Source organism: Amblyomma americanum, chromosome 9, assembly GCF_052857255.1.
Source record: "Amblyomma americanum isolate KBUSLIRL-KWMA chromosome 9, ASM5285725v1, whole genome shotgun sequence".
In the NCBI taxonomy this organism is placed as follows: Eukaryota; Metazoa; Arthropoda; class Arachnida; order Ixodida; family Ixodidae; genus Amblyomma; species Amblyomma americanum.
The window spans coordinates 101,488,060-101,506,864 of record NC_135505.1 but is presented as its reverse complement, the minus strand read 5'-3'; the positions used below and the strand labels follow the sequence as shown (position 1 = coordinate 101,506,864).

General features: G+C 44.3%; 1 protein-coding gene, 1 non-coding gene and 2 pseudogenes across 2 annotated transcripts in view; 3 read left to right on the top strand and 1 right to left on the bottom strand.

Moving 5' to 3' along the window:
• The window catches only part of LOC144103543 (uncharacterized), a 46,217-nt gene extending 27,619 nt beyond the window's left edge, over positions 1 to 18,598 (top strand). The window contains exons 3-4 of the mRNA XM_077636237.1: positions 15,922 to 15,975; positions 16,671 to 18,598. Coding sequence (XP_077492363.1) covers positions 15,922 to 15,975; positions 16,671 to 17,386 — 770 coding nt within the window. The 3' untranslated portion in view covers positions 17,387 to 18,598. The remainder of the gene's footprint in view (positions 1 to 15,921; positions 15,976 to 16,670) is intronic.
• Positions 1,034 to 3,508, top strand: LOC144103891 (uncharacterized; annotated as a pseudogene).
• On the bottom strand, positions 3,601 to 7,661 carry LOC144105110 (zinc finger SWIM domain-containing protein 3-like; annotated as a pseudogene).
• TRNAN-AUU (transfer RNA asparagine (anticodon AUU)) lies at positions 6,072 to 6,143 on the top strand. Its single transcript has one exon. It is a non-coding gene; the product is annotated as a tRNA-Asn (tRNA).
• Positions 18,599 to 18,805: the final 207 nt, after the last annotated feature.

Below are 18,805 nucleotides of genomic sequence, written 5' to 3'. Positions count from 1 at the left end.
GCCCGTCGAGGCTATGCACCACTCCAATCCACCTCACTTCAAGGCTACCACTGAGTCTTGTTTCACTTGAGCACTCAGCCCATCCCTCGTGTAATAGCTCCTTTCTGGGGAATTCGAGATATTAGCAGTAAAAAGATTATTGGATATTATTTTACAGAGATGTGATTTATGGGCGTTTTTAACGTCCCAAAGTGACTCGGGCTATGATGAACACGGTAGTGAAGGGCTCCGGAAATTTTTTCCACTACCTGAGGTTCTTTACAGAGATGTCATGTGGGAGGGTACACTGATAATGGCAAAGTTTAAGCACAAGATATCACGAGTTGCTTTTATGCAGTTTTCAATGCAAGTATAAAATTACAAGTCCTTATTTATTTAATATTGCAGTACTGAGTTCTTCCAATATGAGGCAAGTTCCTTTCAATTCCTCCGTAACTTCATGACCCGTTTTGGTTAATGGTTGGTCCCTTTACAATATTTTCTACATAGTTAACAACTTCCAAGCAACAAAACAACTCCATTTTGGCTTCACTCTGGGCACAGGAGATGTAGAAGATGGAAAATGTAACATTTCATGGTCTGCTAGACAGGTTAGTAAATGGCTGCGCATCACATGTTTATCACATGTAATGTAGCTTGGGTCAGACAGGGTGTCTACCGACCGGGAAAACCGGGAATACCGGGAATTGTCAGGGATTTTTAAGACGCCGGGAAAAGTCAGGGAATTGTCAGGGATATTACAAAAAAAATTGCAGAGTCCGGGAAAATAACATATGCTGGCGCGCTCGTACCAGTAGCGGCAGTCGCGGTCAGGCGTGGATTTGAGTACAGTGAAGGGCGGCCGCGGCGCATGATACGTACGCCGTGGCCTCCGCGATCCGCAGCGAGCGCTTGCAGGTACGTGTCACTGACACAAGGTGGCGCGCGCTACCACTCATAACTCAGAACTAGCTCAGAATCGTCCAGAGGCGCGTGTATAGCGCAAATAGCACTCCATTCGTTCGTTAGTTTTCGCGTCTCCCGTGATCGAAACTAGTCACGCGCACCTGTCTCTACCGCGTGCATTTCGGTCTTCAGGTTGAAATTTCCTTTGTGTTGTGCTCCTGAAGTGAAGATATTTGTGGAAGTGCTCATGTCACTGTCGAAGAAATGCTCCTTCAACCTTGATTGGACAAACCCGGAAATCTCCGCACATGCAACATGGATTAGACCCGTGCCAAATGACCCAAATAGTGCTCGCTGCACCATGTGCTGCAAGAAGTTCTCCCTGAGCAACATGGGTAAGAGGGCGATTACTAGTCACGTTGACAGTAAGAAGCATCAAGCTGCTATGAAATCTCTGCAAAGCGTTTCCCAGACCCGAGTCGTCTCATTTTTCGAGACTGCGACAAATGCGGGCTCGCCTTCCGCGGTACCAGCGGGCATTTCGTTCGGAGGTTGCAATAGTGGTCGTAGTGCTGCGGCGATGCTTCCAACTACCGCCACAGAAGCACTTAGCCCTTCTCTGATGATGTCAGTGCGTAGCTTTCAATTGAAGAACGAAGTTACAAAGGCCGAGATCATGTGGTGCTTGAACACTATAATGACCCATGGATCTTTTCGATCAGCGGCAGCCTCTGCCTCGCTCTTTCCTTTGATGTTCCCCACTTGTGAGATCGCTACCAAAATGCAACTTGGAAAAGACAAAGTGGGATACACCATTTGTCATGGTATTGGACCATACTTTCAAGAGAAGTTGCTGTCAAGCCTGTCTAGCGTTCCTTATCTGGTGATTGCGTTTGATGAGTCGCTCAACAAAGTCACTCAGAAAGAACAGATGGATGTACTGATCAGGTACTGGGACAAAACTGATGCCACTGTGAAAACGCGCTACCTAACTTCGTGTTTCTTGGGGCACACCTGCGCAGAAGATTTGAGTGTTGCTTTTAGGAAAGCCACAGAAGGCATTAAGCAAATGAAGATTTTACAAGTGTCGATGGACGGGCCAAACGTCAACTTAAAGTTTTTGAGGTCCCTCAAGGAAGAACTTAGAGAAGCTGACAACAGTCACCAGATCCTGGACATTGGGAGCTGTGGACTCCACATTGTCAATGGCGCATTTAAAACAGGCCACTCTGCGACGCACTGGGATCTGGTAGCATTTCTTCGTGGGAGCTATAATCTCTTCAAGTGTGCGCCAGCACGTCGCGCAGACTACACTCGCTACACGGGCAGTGTTGTGTTCCCGTTGAAGTTCTGCCCAGTAAGGTGGCTCGAGAATAGGAAGGTGATCTCGAGAGCGCTTGACATTATTCCGAACTTACTGAAATATGTGGAATGCTCCAAGGAAGCAAAAAAGTCGCCAGCATGCGCTAGCTTCAGCACTGTTGAAAAGGCAGTAGGTGACAGGATGCTGCCTGTGAAATTGGCTTTTATGCTGTCAATTGCTGAAGAACTCGAGCCATTTCTGGCTGAATTTCAGACGGACAAGCCCATGCTGCCGTTCGTTGCTCCTGCTCTGGATCGCCTGTTACGGTCATTGCTTGGTAGAATCATCCGAAAAGAGATCCTCCAAGCTACCAACACGTCCTCCAAGCTGCTTAGGATTGACTTGGAGAACCCAGATAACATGGTTTCTGCTGCTGCATTCGACATTGGGTTTGCTGCGAAAAATGAGTTTCGCAAGATCCCAAAACCGTCGCAACTGACTGTGCTTAGCTTCAAAAAAGACTATTTCCTTCGTGAAGAGGTGTTCACAAAAGGTGATGGAAAGGTCACCTTTGCAATACAAGTTGACCAGAGGTGCAAGCTGCTTGGACCCTGCTAGTGCGTTGTCCCCAGAGGCTGGTGCTAAAAAACTGTGCATGGCACTGGAGGTGCTAACGGAGCACCAGTGGATGACTGGCTTGGAAGCTGAGCGTACCCACCGTTCCTATGTCGAGGTATGCTCATTGAGCTCAGTACAGGTGGCATTGAGGAGCTTTGACAGAAAGGAACAGAGGCTGGATGCGCTCTGGTTTGAGTTGTGTTCACGGGACCATAAAGAGCTATTTTTGTTCGTCAAGCTAATTCTTTGCATGTCTCATGGCAATGCAGCTGTGGAACGAGGATTTTCTGTAAACAAAGAATGCCTTGTCGAAAACCTCAAAGAAGAGTCGCTGATTGCACAGAGAGTGGTGTATGATGCAGTTTCAGCTGTTGGAGGGGTTGCCAAAATTGATGTTACGAACACAATGATGCAAATGGTTCGTGGTGCCAACGCCCGATGGAAGGAGGAGTTGCAAAGAAAGAGGCAAGAGAGATTGGATGCATCAGATGCTGAAAGGAAGAAGAAGAGAGTGGCTGCTCTTGTCAAGGAGCTTCAACACAAGAAGCAAAAGCTCATCAGCGATGCACAGTTGCAGGCTTCTCGTCTTGAGGAAGAAATTATCTCCTTGGAACATGCCTGAAACAACTAGTCAATGATATTTTACCTTCTTCAATAGTGGATAAGTGGTTTTATGTACCTGAATAAAATATTTTGCTTTGAGTGCAATGCCTACCTGTGCAATATATTGCGTTTTTATAGCAGTGGTCTAAATTATTTTCCAGGACGTGGGTCAGGGAATTTTATGGAAATGGTCAGGGAAAACCTGGAAAAGTCAGGGAATTTGAAAATAACAATTTGGTAGACACCATGTCAGAGCTAGCTGCAATAGTTAATGCATTTGCTATAGCAAATAGGCCACAGTCAAAGCTATTTTCTTGTTTTTGCACTGCCTTTACGTGGACATTTTGACAGATAGAAGTGAGATCCATCATATTCATTACCTGGTGCACTGCACTGATTAGAATGTCCTCGTGTAGGGAATTGTACATAAAAACTGTATTAGCAAGGGCTCTATAGTTGCTCGCTGTGACCCAATGGCCAGGATTTGGAATGTGCAGAATTTGGATAAATCTGCTCAGTTTCTTGAATTGCAGTTTTTTCCCACAGTGTCTTGAGACCCACATTTCACTGGAAATTGCTTAGAAATGATAAATTGTGCAGCATTTATGACATTGTCCAACAGCCACCCTGTGCCTTGCAAATCCTTTGCATCCACAGTTTAGTTTGTAGGGATTTAAGCTGTTCTGATTGAGAATGGTTTCGGTAAAAACGGCAGAGTTGTCATCATGTGACTTTGTTATGCTCCATGTCAGATGCTGAAGCCTGTTTCTGCACATTAGTAAGAATGCTGATATCTAAGCACCTCTTTTTTTTTGGCTGCTTTTCCTGCTGTGCGATTTTTTATTACTTGCTCGGCCACAAAATGACATTACAAGAGGAATGATCAAGACTGCTGGCTCCTTTGAAAGATGCCCGGGTGTAGGATTTATGTTTGGTCCAGCTCTATGAGTTTCAGAAGTTATTTGAGCCTGAATTGTAGTGTCTTCACAATCAACATATTCTGTTACATGCTGGGTTCGAAGTTGACTGCTGTCACTATCTATATCGGTGTATGTTTCCGTAACATGCACTGTGTCTTGGTGCTTATTTGCTTGCTCAGTTTTTCAGTGTTTCATCTGGTATTGAAAATATTCTTTATTTCTTGTGTGAGCCATAAAATTTTCGAAGAAATTGTCGTACTCTCTCATCTTTTCCATAAATTCACATTTACTGTATTCGGCTAACAAACTTGCAAATAACGAGAAATGTCTACAGGCATATTTATACCTAGCTTCTGTGGTATGAAGCTTTAGGTCTCCCTTTGATGCCTCACGGAAAGTTAAAATGTCTAGGTTTTGCTGTGGGAAATGGTCATCAGTTTGTATGAAGTTCGATTTTAACCATCGCTGTGAAACACATCTTTTATCAAAAAGCTCTTCATTTTGTTTTGCTCTTACTGCAAAAATGTGCCTTCATGGCAGCCCGTACTATCTGTTAAATGTGCATGTGCACACTGTCATGCTGTTGGTAACTGTATAATATTTAGTATCTATATGGACCAAATGTTGGTCATTGGATATCACACACTCCCCAGGTTCTTTATTGAACATCTCATATTGTTTGCACACCTGTTCTGTTGCATATTCGGTGCACTGTGCTAACACCTGCATATCAAATTTGTTTGCCTTGCGAGCGTCAATGCCAACTCTAGTTTCTTTAAATTGAGCCAGACTGACTGACAGGGCATTGTGCTTTATGTAATTTATCAGACCTTTCTCTGCCTCCACTAAATGCATTTTGCACCTCAGAAATTTCTTCAACTCTTGGTTATAGCTCTTCATTCTGTTGTTTGTGTTATTCCCTAAACTGTACAAATTACACCGATAGGCGTGAATGCACATACATTTACAGCTATGCCAGTTTTTATAATATTATGCAAGAAGAGTTTTGTCATCTTTCAGTGTGGTTTTCAGATTGAGCAGCTCTTCTTCATATATGTCAACATCTCGAGCAAAAACTAATTTGGTAATTATGCTTTTCACACTATTCTTATCAAAGCTGTTTGAACTGTGCTGGGCAATTTTATTATGCAGATACTTCAAAACATGCCAAGAGCACAGCAAGATTTGACACTGAGGCAGGATCTCATTGATTATGTTCATTTCAGTGAAATCTATCCATTAATGCAACCTTGCATTTTTGGTTAATAACTGGGTTCAGCTCTAAAAAAGTATCTAAGAACAATTTTAGAATTTCAGTTGCCTCTCTCCGAACAAATGGATAACATATGGGCCTGCCATGACTTCTTCCATCCTCACAAAGCACTGAGTGCAAGACATACCCTTCTCTATTTACTTTTTAAGTACTTCAAAGAATAATACCTCTGGGTACTTTTCTGCTGACTCATAAGCTTTGATTGGAGCAAAATAAACAACAAGTAGCTATTACTACTTTTTTCAACATGAATCTTCCACCCCAATTGATTAGAAAGAAACTTCCCGAATTCCTGCAACAAAAGCTGACCATGATGTGTAGTGTTTTCTATTTTAGGAACTGCCCCATGCTTCAGGTTTCTAATGTCCTGAGAGGTTATCAGTTTTTCTGTATTCTTGAGGACAACTCCCTTGATGTCTTTTGGGTTCGCACTGCAAGAAATCGGATCTGCAATATCATTCTTTGACCCGCCGCGGTGGCTCAGTGGTTAGGGCGCTCGACTATTGATCCGGAGTACCCGGGTTCGAACCCGACCGCGGCGGCTCCGTTTTTATGGAGGAAAAACGCTAAGGCGCCCGTGTGCTGTGCGATGTCAGTGCACGTTAAAGATCCCCAGGTGGTCGAAATTATGCCGGAGCCCTCCACTGCGGCACCTATTTCTCTTTATCTTTCACTCCCTCCTTCATCCCTTCCCTTACGGCGCGGTTCAGGTGTCCAACGATATATGAGACAGATACTGCACCATTTCCTTTCCCCCCCCCAAAAAAACCAATTATTATTATCATTCTTTTCAGAAGACGTTAAGCAACAGTTTTGTATCACATAAAAATCTCTGGACTTGTTTTGTGGTTGTGATCCTCTTTTACACTTGTAATTTTACAGAATGGGTTTGGAGAACGTTGACGCACAAGTTTTAGTTTCACTTGGCAGCCTGATCCATTATAATGTTGCTTCGGCCGGATGCAGTTCCCCTTCACAATGAGTTGACTGGCATGACAACAAATGAAAGTAATGCATATGCATGGAAATTTTCCTTCACTTTCATCTTGATCAAAATCAAATGGGTTTTTATCGGAATTTAAAATGCACATTGGGTGAAATTCTCTTGTTTTCCACTGCTCAAAGCTAACCTTGAATTCTCTGTATGTTTTAAATGTGGTGCCTATAGACAGGTTTACACCTCCTCCTCCAATTTGGCCCACTGACACAGTGTTTAACTGTTTAGTTTCTTTTATGCTACAACTCGATGGCAGCCTACTCTGTTCTCGATGGCGGCTAATACTGCTGTCCGCTGTCTCTGCCTCAGTCACATCTGATTGATTGATTGATTGAAAGTTTTCACATTCAGTACAAACCTGCCCAGCACCCGAGTCCTTAAGTGTCCTAATGTGCTGGGAAACCGTAGGTGGCTGTGTGTAATTATGAGTGGCACCTTTGTGCGCCTTCTAGCTGAACCACACACCGCCAACAGGTGCAGGGCACATACACGGCACTTTTTTTTTAATTGCTTGCTGCAAGCATGCCCTGCCCCCACCACACATGCTTCTCCATTTCTCTGGACTGCACAGTCCCCTTCTATGCTTGCACAATACTTCTCCTCCTTGAAGCTTTCAAGACTAACTCTGGGGGTGCTACTGGGTCTCTGCAAAGTGTTGTTACTCCGTTTGAAGTTTTCAACATCTAAATGTAAGTTCGCTGTCTGGCATGCCATGCTGCTCTGCCTTGATGGCTGCACTGTGCTGCCTGGTTCAGACTCCCTGTAGCCATCGTTCTGAACTAGACTGGTCCGCTGCAATACGCCAGTGGACACGATACAATGGCCCTTGGGGTACACCCGCACACTGCCGACAATTGCTGGAGCACAAGCACAACGTTTTTGCACCGATGGCCGCCACTTGCCACTACCAATGCATGGTTTGACACAGAGCCCACCACTTGTCAGCAATGGAGGATACCCTGCTTTTTTCGCACTGCCACCCACCATCACTGCCCACATCTTGGTGGAACATAGTGTAGTAGTAACCACATTATCTGCATTGCTGAGTGCAGGAAAATTCATCTCATCTACCCATCTACAAGCACAGTGCACTATGCTGGCTCTTAGCACTTGCTTAATGCAGTTGATCTGCGTTTTATCTTAGCCAAGAAGGAGTCTGCATCTAAAGTTTTAATCAGCATTGCCTAGCTGCTGCACACCAGCAGTCTCCTATGTATGGGTGTTGTCTCTCATGCCATGGTTTCATGGCAAGATGAAAAGTATTCCTGCATTTTAATAGCTGCTTCTGAGGCATTAAGGGGCCATGATGCCCCTCGATCACACTAAATATTCTCTCTTTGTAGCGGCGCGGGCATTACCAGCGGCGCTGATGAAGAAGAAGCTCTCGCTTGTGCAACACAGAACGCTTACGGCAACCGGCATGGCCAGGAATGTCGACAGCCCGCTCCGCCAGCTCATCGGCCGCGGCTACCGGGTCATCCAATAAATGTGGATCGCGTTCCACGTCTGGCAATGCCGGAAGACATCTTCGACGCGCGTAACGTGCGCCCAAGGGCTCTGCACTCCTGCCCGTCCTGTCCCTCCACTTAGCCTTCCTGCTGCTCGCCCCTGGTTCACACCCGGTTTTCGGCAGCTTCTCGCCACCAGGTTCGCACCTGCCATCACATCCGGTGAGCTCCTTCAGCCATATCAGCGCTCCTTCCTCAGCTGCCCGGCCTGCCCGCATTTTATGCCAAGGACCCCGTTTTGTGGCTGGCGCTGCTGGACTTTCATTTCCGCCATGTGTCTAGCCAGCGAGCTGCGCTACCAGCCTCAAGCCCAACCACAGTGAGCACAACTGTTATTTCTGCCGCGAGGCACGCATGCATGCCACCCCAGGGCCTTGTCGCGCCTAACACGCCACCCGGCATGCTTGCCACATATCCGGGCACCTGGCGCCTTCACCAGTGCCTGTGCCTCCACGACAGACGAGGCAGCCCTACCGTATCCTTCCCATTTCTACAACTACGTCCCGGACTTGCTTCTTGTGCCCCCAGCCACCCGTCACACTGCCGTAGTGAGCTCGTTTTTGCTTAAAGCCACTGCTCCTCGTCGACCACTTCCCTGCATGGCAGCCCGAGTCCCATGCAGCAGATCTCCAGCCCAGTGCCGTGCGCCGTCGTTTCACTGTCACTAGCGACTGAGGCATCCCGTTCTATAGCAGCAGTTTCCACACGCCATACGTTCGCCTGACCCACTGTGCCAGCGCACAGCATATATCGCCCGTAAATGAAGGCGGGTACATTCTCGGCACTGGCATTTCCTGGCCAGCTTTAACCCCACTGCCGGCCCCACCAGTTCACGTTATGACTGCATCACGCCTTGCTCGCTTCCCATTCCTTGATGACTTTTCCCGCCTGTTCATCTTGTCATCATCATTTTTCTCTCCCCTCGCCCTCTGTGAAGCAGCCAGGCTCGACCGCCCGAGGTCGTTACTTCCACCCGACAGCCTTCCTGACTTCTGACCCGACCTCCCCTGAAATGAAACTTGTCACTAGGGGGGGGGGGGAAAGCATCTGTAGCGGTGCTGATGAAGAAGCAGCTCTCGCTCGTGCAACACAGAACGCTTTCGGCTACTGACCAGGCCAGCAACATCGACAGCCCCCTCTGCCGGCTCACCGGCCTCGGCTACCGGGACATCCAGTAAATGTGGATTGCCTTCCACACCTTCCCCATGTACAAGTGGCTACTGTATTGAATTCTGCTTTTGTGTAATTGAGGCTTTTTCCTTGTGCATGTTTTGCTTTTCTGTGTGTCATTTTGCAGGCAAATCAAGCGTATTCGCAGGTGGAGTGCTGGATGCTGGAGGAACAACCTCTATGGACAACTGCTGGCAAGCTATGCAGATGATATCCTCTGGGTCATATTTTTTCAAACTGTGTATCTGTTGCTCACAATTTCTGATAAATATGTGCCAAGTTAGTCACATCAGAATCTTTCCGGGTAATTGGTGACGAATACGATGGGTCTTGACTTGGCAGCGTTTATATACGGGGTGCAGGTGATTTTTGACCTTAGGTTTACGACCTTTCATGGCATTTCTGTTGTACTCATTGCTTTCGCTTTTGCCTGTATTGAGCTGTATGGATTGACAGTTTTTTGCTGCTAAGGTCATCTGCTATACCTGCAATATACAGGGGTTGCAAAAGTGTAAGACTGAGGCAGGCAAATTGTTCTCACATTCCCCTAAGTACTTAATCAGTTGCGTGTCCTAGGTGAATTTTGGCCTGGTGATCTTGGGTGCTGGCAACAGACATTGCACTTGTTTATTTTTTTGTGTGTGCATTTTTGGAATCATAATCTCACATCCAGTGAAGGAGTGAGTTTGCTATGGTGTTCGATACAACCAGGTGCATTTTAAATATTACAGGCAGGAGAAGCCTACCGAAGTATGTGCAATACCATTCTGGGTCCGCTCTTGGAACTTGGTACAGGCAGTAAAACAAACCTTCAAGCATGGAAATTTTCCCTGTCACCTGCAATCCTTTCATACTAGGATAAAATGTATCCCGGCTATAGTAACAAAACTCCTATCTGGTACCCAGTGCTTTTCTCTCTTAAAAGCACTGCTCCCATGCAATTAACTGTTATTACGTGTGGCTGTTGAAGTTAGGTAGTCTGCCTTTGCAATTAACACTGGGATGCTAATCTACTGCATTTAAAGCAGCGCAAGGATGGGACACAGTAAGGAGGCACCGTGAGCGCTGACTGTTAACTAGTTTTATTCCAGAAAGCTCAGGAACATACATAGGCTTGGCATATATATGGGAAGCATTCATGATTAAGAAGGAAGAACATCATTTATTAGCCGACCGTCTGTTGCCCTGTTTTCCCAGGAAATTGCATTTCTAGATCATCAGATTCAAGACGAACTCCCTGCCGCTAAATTTGAGCTGCCTTGTACATTGTTATAAATGATTTGTCCTCACTTGTTTGCTCTTGTTTTGCTTGTTTTGTGGCTCCCTCTGATATCATCATCATGCTTCTGATGCATGCATTGTCATTAGATTTTAGCTGTCTTATACAGTTGTCATGAATTTTTGTTGTTTATTGTTTACACGTGTTTTGTTGCTCTTTGTGTCTTCCCCTTTGAGATCTTGTCAGTAGCTGAGCTGGGCACGTGCCGTTCTCTCAATCATGGTGCAATTTTTGGAATTATATTTTTGTTGCTTTTAGCTTGCCAAACCTATATAACGTGTGTTGCTGAGCTTGGTATAAAACCAGCGGATATGCAGCACCCGTGTCTCCTCGTTGTGCCCCGTCCTTGCTCTGTTTCGAATATAGTTGGTGACCAACAAGCCCAATTCTTAGCACTTACGCCAATCCGTGATTACTGGATATACAGAATGCGTAGGCACCTCCGCTATTAGCATCCGGGTTTTTTGCATACTTATTCTGTCTCGCTCTGCTTGATATCGCAGACAAATGGAGTCCTGGTACTACAAGCTGCCAAGCATTAACCTTTTAAAATACTTCCAACCCTTACTTCACAGGTGTCTTACTATTGAAAACATGTAAATTCACATCCCCAGTTGTAGTATCTGGCTTTGTGCTTGCATTAAGCCATAAACACAACCAGATAAAGGAAACACATGAGTGCCTACTGCATTTTACGTGCTGTATTCACAAAGCATATGAACAATTTGCTTGTGGCTTTAGAGACTTCTGCATGTTCTACTACGCTCTGTTTGACTTTACAGTCATGAGGACCACTATTACGAGAACAAAGTGTACATCCTGCCTGAGGAAGAACCTTCGAAGGCAATCTATTCGTGCTAACATGTGCAGAACCGTACCGTCATATATGCATGTGCAAAGTTAGGTTCGCAGAAATCCATCTGCCTTTGCCTAGAGAACTATCCAGACTAGCTGTGTTAGATATAACACTATTTACAATGCGTCTTAGCTAGTAGAAGGCATCAGTTTCAAAAGAATGTCTTGCTGGGCAAGTTGGTAACTGTACATCTTTGGTTACAGGCATGAAAACAGACACAGCACAAGGTCTTTCTACCTTGTGCTGTGTCTGTTTTTGCGCCTGTAACCAAAGATGATCAGTTTCGACTATTTGTTCGTACTTTATTAAACAATGCCAGTTGCACTTTTTTTTTTTTCTGACCATATCCTTTCACATTTTGTGCGCCTAGGGAAGAAATAAAACGACGCAATCTGTTGACAGATGTCGTTTTTTGGAATGCTCACTACTGCTCTGTGCATTGCCATTTACAAAAAGTACACAAGTGCTGCTGCTTGTGGCATTTCTGTTCATTTTAAAGTGACACTCCTTTACTCCCCATTATTTTGCAGGCCACTATTGACAAGCCAAGATGTACAACATTCCAGAAGAAAAAACCACACCTGAAAGCCTTCCTTGACTCATTGCTTGATGCTCATAACCTGAAAAATTGCATGTATAGTTATCTCAGTGCATTGTGCTTATTTTTAAAGTGGGATGAAAATGGTTTTGATGTAATTGTTTTAATTACAGAGATCTAGACGAGGAATATGGGCTCGCCCTCAAAGGAAAAATTTTGTTTAGTGGACTTGTTTTGTAAACAGTATAATTTTTTCTGCAGAAATGATGACTGCCTTGAAAAAGGAGAGGGAAGAAGGCAATAATGGATAGCTGATGTGGCCTCCTCGGGTGTTACTGATGCTGAGGGGGCACCAGGTCCCCCTTTTTTTTTTGAGCTCAAGGGTCGTGCAGCAGGAAACATTGGTGTGCCTTGGCAGAACAGTTTAAATGATGCTCTGAATGAGATTCCCACTTTAGCCGTGGCACATACAGAACACGTGACCACATACAGCAATCAAATGCAATCTCCGATTTGTGTACTCTTGTGGTGTACACTTAGCAGTACTAGCATTAGAATCAGTGTATTTGGTCACTCAGAATCAAGCACCAGGAAGGGAGTGATACCTGAAGAACAAGCGCCAGCTGGTCTTCCAGCTTTCTGAGACAAGCCAGGCACTGCATGAAAAAGGGGAGGCAAGGAGGTTTCATGGCTGTGGAGCATTCCAGAAAACAGTCGGTCAAACTGGTGTATGTTTTAGGGCAGTTATTACATTCAGGAAATGTTGCATACTTTGGAAAGAATTTTTGTGCCAGTGTCACCAAGATGTTGCATGTCTGTTTGTAAAGTAACTTTGTGACTTGGAGAATTGAACAAAATAAGCATCTTGAGCTCAGCTTTGATAAAGGAAAATCACTGGTTCCAAAATATGCTCAATTAAAAATGCAAATTGCAGAAAATGGTGCCTTTATTTTTGGTGCAAAATATGGCTAATTGGAACCCATCTTGTTATGCAGAGGTCCAAACAAGATCTCCGGAACGTAAGTGATGGTCATTGTGAAAAGCATATTGTGACATCGCATGAAGGAGCACAAAATGTAATTATGGTGGATATTATGTGATAGTTATGTTAATCATGCACATTGATTTTTTTCATTGACGTTTTTCTTGTTTTTCAAAGCTGAAAAGTCAAAGGTAAAAATTGCATGCGTTGGAATAAGTAGCCTTTTGGTACATCTGTGTTGACACTTCAATTTCTATCTATCTTGTGCTATATAGCCTTGACTTCACACTGTTGCTTTTGTCTTCTGGTTGGGGCTTTGTAAAGACTATAGCTGTGTAAAACCTGTGCTATGAGTATCGTGTCATTTATTCTACATGTTATTCCATGTGCAGCTGTTCACTGCTTAATGGGCATTTTTTTTTGCTTTGCTGAAGAGTGCAATCCGATTCCTTGTGGTTGGTCTCAAGTGAATGACCTCATTTTGTGATGTGCATAGCATTACTTACTATTTCAAAACAGTGTTTCTTGCTGTGTTCATTTAGCCTGCATTATGACATCTTCCATTCCATTTTAAGACTTTTTTAAGAGCAGGTAAAATTTAGCTGTATGGGGTGTTCTGTGGCAAATTTTTTTAGTTTTCTTTTAATACTGTTTGTTATGCACATCTGTTTTGCCAAAGTAGCACCCTTTTTACCAGACTTGATGACCCGCAGTGTTCCTTTTTTTAGTTGCCCGACTAGGGCCCTATATGAGTCAACAAGCCTTCATGAATCACGGAATTTCAGTAAAGCCAGTGTAGTGCTGTGATTATGCTCAGAATAATGCAGCAGCTGATGACAAGCTGACAGGTCGCAGTATTATTCACAACCTGTCGCCGCGTTCACTGCCTCTAGAGTGGTGGTCTAACTATTGGAGCATGCACCTCGCACGTAGGATGTGTGGTGCTGGATTCCCAGTGCCACTGGATACCTGCCAGTGCTACAATACACAGGCTTTCTCCCTGGCTTCTGCTGGGTGGAATGCCTGGAAATGGGTGTTTGACCCCACCTTGTGTAGACGAAAGTGCCTGATATGCCATGCTGCTATTTGGCCAAAGCTGCCCTTGCACCATGAAAATTCACCATTGTCAGCTTCGGCTCCCACTCTCTCTGTTACGATGACCTCACCTCCGCAGTGTGCTCCCAGAGATGGGCTTCTTTTGTGCCATCCGTGGTGTTAAAAAGCTGGTAACCTTAAACCTTTTTCAGAACAGTGCATTGATGAATTGATCAGCATTTAGAAGTGCATTGTGAAACTCGGTTATAGCAGTTTCTTCATTTTTTCCTTGTCCCGAAATTGGAGGTGCAGGCATTAAACGAGTAAATATGGAATGCTAGAACTGCACTCAAGAAACAGTAGTGTGCAGTTTAGATGTGGTTCTACTGATTTCACTAATTACACTCTCTCTTGGAGATGATGGAGGTGGAACATCTTGTTGGGCATATTGGCAACATCATACCTGCCAACTCTTCCGATTTTTCAATAAAATGTACGAATTTTGAGCCCTATTATGATTTTACGAATCTTGCCTTAAAGATGACGGAATCTAAAATTTATTTGCGATAAATGTTTAAAATTCTGTAAAAAAAAAACTTGCCGATGGTAACCTTCCTCTGCCACGAGAGAGGGATATGTATACCATCTGGGAAATGAGCAGCACCTGGAATACTGTAGAGTAAAACTTCATTAATTCGAATTGCACAACCATTTATTCCTACTCCTCAGCCTCGGTTAATTCAGGTAATCCGCGCTGCCGTCACAGTCCTGCTGAACGTCCCTGCAAGACTGTGGCGACGGGGGCTGGCATCGGTCAATTTTGACATGCTCCCAAAAAGTGGTTCTGTGTCGTGCTATAGTGACGTGCACGACTAACCGATCGCCCAAACATTTGTCCCCAGGCCTGAACTGCATGTTACATTTCTTATCGGCGCCTCTCTGACATGCACGCAACTGCAGGTGTTTTCAGGATTGGCATGCCCCCGCCGGTAGGCCGATAGAGGGTCTGGCTGCGTAGTTTTGTTTTTAGAGCTTCACCGCCAGCCCGAAGCGTCGGCGGCTATCGACTGTGCTTATCAGTCAGCTGAGCTATGCGCCGTTTAGAACGACGATTGCATTGCCGTGGACATTTTTGTATGTTTGTTTGCTTGTCGAAAGCATCTTAATGGCTGCTGCGGCAAGACTGTGATACAACTGCGAGCGGCCCTCAATTCAGTCCGCGTGATACTTGCGTTCTACCAGCGTGCTCAAATTCCGTGCTCGTCACGTGCTGTTCGCAGTTTGGGCATTTCCTCACGTCTGACACCACGTGTGAAGAAGGTTCAGCCCTATCGCGTCGTGGACTGGCGACGAAACTTGATGTTTAAGAAAAAAATTGTGTGCTAGCTTGGCTCCCCCCGCACCCTGGTCAGCAGGGTATTACGAATTTGAAAGCCCTGAGGTTGGCAGGTATGGCAACATTAATGGGCAGCTATAATCTGGACGTCTTTACCGGTAGCCATGCTCTGAAAGTTTTTTTCCCTTTGCGCAGTTCAATGGCTTTAAATGGCTTAATAATGAAATGATGGCTGTATCAATGTTTTGTGTCATTAAACATAACTGCACTCGTTAGTTTTTAAGCCTGTCTAGAGACTGTCCTTCCCATGAAGCCAGAAAATGCGCAGCTTCATTTGTGAATGTAATGGTTGTTGACTCGGTTCCGATAGGTCTGTAATTTGTAGGCAATTGTCAGTTTTTTTTTAGCTTAGAAACAGTAATCATCTGCATGCAGAGTTAAAAGTCAAGAATGTTTGCTTTGTAACTCTTCTTTTCAGACTCTCTCTACTGAATTAAACAACCTTGAAAAGCTGTTTTGCGAGATTTTATTCCATATTCAGTGTCATGCACATACCACAACATGAGCTGTTGCACATGTAATTTGTCTCAGTGGATGTAATCTGCTTTTCACATGCAGGTTTGAGCTCCAGGGGCCACAAGCATGGTGTACCCTCTGGTCAGAACTCTCCAGGTTAGAATCGGCACTTTTTCTCTATATATGCTTTTCTGAAGAGTGTCTTTGAATAACGCATTGAAGGATACAGAAGTTTCACTTTACTGAACTGTTGTGAATGACGGTTATATGTGCCTTCGATATTCTGGACAGTTGATTTCTGTGATATCTGTGCTACTCACCGAACTGGCACCGCTGTGGGTTCTGCTTATTGATGCAAGAAATTGCACAAGAGGCCAAGGCTTTTCCAGGCTTTTTAGACTTTAGCCTTGGCCTCCTTAGATACTGTCTGAGGAGCAAATAAAACAAAAAAATGGCATTGTGCTTTGGGGTAAGAATAGCTCAGTGCCACTTGTTTATTTATTAAGCCCACTTGAGTGGAGTTCGGACAGTGTCTTTTGTAATACCAGTTATGTAAGCGCAAAAATCAAATGTACCAATTTTGGATGAATTCAAAGGTTGCCGTATTTTTTGGCAGTGATAAAATTTCTTGCAGCCTGATTTTTTTTTTTGCCTGCATGCAGAATTGAGTGTAGAGACATCTTTTTCAGGCCTGAGTTCTTATGCCTGATCTGTGGAATAAAACTTCTGATAAACATCCACTGCTTTTAATGAGTGTGCTCTCCGCATTCAACTTTTTTTCCTTTCTCCGAATGAACTCTGGATTGTTGGTTCTAGCATTTTATTTAAAGTACTCTGCCTGTACATCACAGGTTCAGTTGTCACCCATGGCACACCTCCCGTGCAAGAGTCAACCAGTGAAAGGCACCCTGTGAGCCGCTGCATGGAGTCTACTTCTTCCGGCATTGGTAACCACAGGGGTAAACCCACAGGAAATAAGCTGCATGAATGCACCAACTGCAGCAAGAAATTCAAAAGAAGATGCGAGCTAGTGGTGCATCTCCGTGTCCATACTGGCGACCGCCCATACCAATGTAATGACTGTGGTAGCAGCTTTTCACAAAAGGCCACTCTGAACAGACACCAGCGCACTCACACAGGCGAGCGTCCTTACCATTGTGGCCACTGTGGTAGCAGCTTTACACAGCAGAACGACCTGGTGACACACGAGCGCATACACACAGGCGAGCGTCCTTACTTTTGTGATGACTGTGGAAGCAGCTTTGCACAAAAGGCCACTCTGAAGGCACACCAGCGCACTCACACGCGTGAGCGTCCTTACCATTGTGTCCATTGCGATAGCAGCTTTGCAGTGAAAAGCAGCCTGGTGCTACACATTCGTACCCACACTGGTGAAAAGCCGTTTCAGTGCCAGCTGTGCCCCATGGCTTTTGTGACACGTTTAAGCCTTGTGAGGCATGAGAGATCCCATAAGGGCGAAAAGCCCTTCCAATGTGACTTGTGCCAAAAGGCATTCACTCGGAGGGAAGGTTTGAAATACCACATGGAAGCTATTCATAAAAAATAGCAGTAGTCTGTGATGCCCCTGGCATATGTGTTTTGCTTACTACCAATTTGTATATTTGCTAACAAGGTTCTAGCTGAATACCCCATGAAAAATGCTAGTAACTAACCATCATTAATTGCATTAGCTAGTTTTGTTTATTGTGACATACTTGTCAGAAAATGACATTATTTGTGCCCTTGCACAACACCCATGCTGTTGCTCCAAGTGTCCTGAACACGAAGAGTGAGGATGCTATGCTCGTAAACTTGCATAATGGAAATAAAATCGCGGTCATATATGGATGGCATAACTTATTATTGGCGAGTGACTTTCAAAAGCATTGTACCGAGTATTATTTTCTGGCGCTAGTTGTCACCCACCCTCAGCGAAGAGACTTTGGAGAGTGAAAAGTCACACAATTTTTTATAGTCTTGAAGCCTGATCGGGGTAATTTTTGTGAGCTTAACTATAAGATCACTCATTAATATCACTGAACAAATTACTGTTTTTATGACAACAAAGGATAAGCTGCTGCTATGAAAATCTTTGTGTGATTATTCCAGCTGTGTTAGTGGCAGGAATGAGAGAGGACAATTAGGTGTCCAGCTTCAAAATGATGTGTCTTCCGTTAGTTTGCTGTCTTGAAGAGTTCTGTGTTCTTTGCAACAAGAGCCGACAAAACAATTCACTAACATCTGCATCACAATTTCTGAGAGCACTGTCTCTGCCCTATATAAATGGCACAATATTTATGGAGCATTGTTTTCTCACCGTCTTTAATCTATTTTGTCTGTCAGAATACCAGCTGTTAGTGACCATTTCACATTGTACTAGCTTTGTTATGTTGGTGTTACTTTAGAAAGCCTTCTTTTATTTACATAAGGTGTTCATGATAACAAGCCACAAGGGTCGTGGCTGCTGGAACAAAAAATACTTTGATTAGCGCCTTCGAAAAACATTGTAACCTTTCAGTGTAATATAAAGCTCATAATTTAGTCGGTTGTGTGTAACTGCTTAGTGCACGTTAGTATTTTTATTCCAGTTATTATTGCAAAATGTTGAATGCATTCTGGCTATTTGTACAATTTGCTTAACTGACATAGTTTGAATGCATTCTGGCTATTTGTACAATTTGCTTAACTGACATAGTTTTCATTTAAATTCAAAAGGAGTGCAATTCTTTAGATAGCCTGCTTCATAAAAGCTGCTTCTCCCCTTTTTTTAGTGTGGAGTAACTCGGAAAGTTTATTTAGCAAAAACTTGTGCCGGCTAGCGTACGTTCAAGAAGGTGTAACCTTCTCCTGCATACGGGTACTGTGTTGAGTTTGTTTACTTTTATGTGTTTTGAAAGGTCGGACAGTCTTCTCTGGACACCAGTATTGAATTTGAGTCCGCCAGATACATTGTAATTCTGCAATAAAAACAAATCATTTCTGTTCA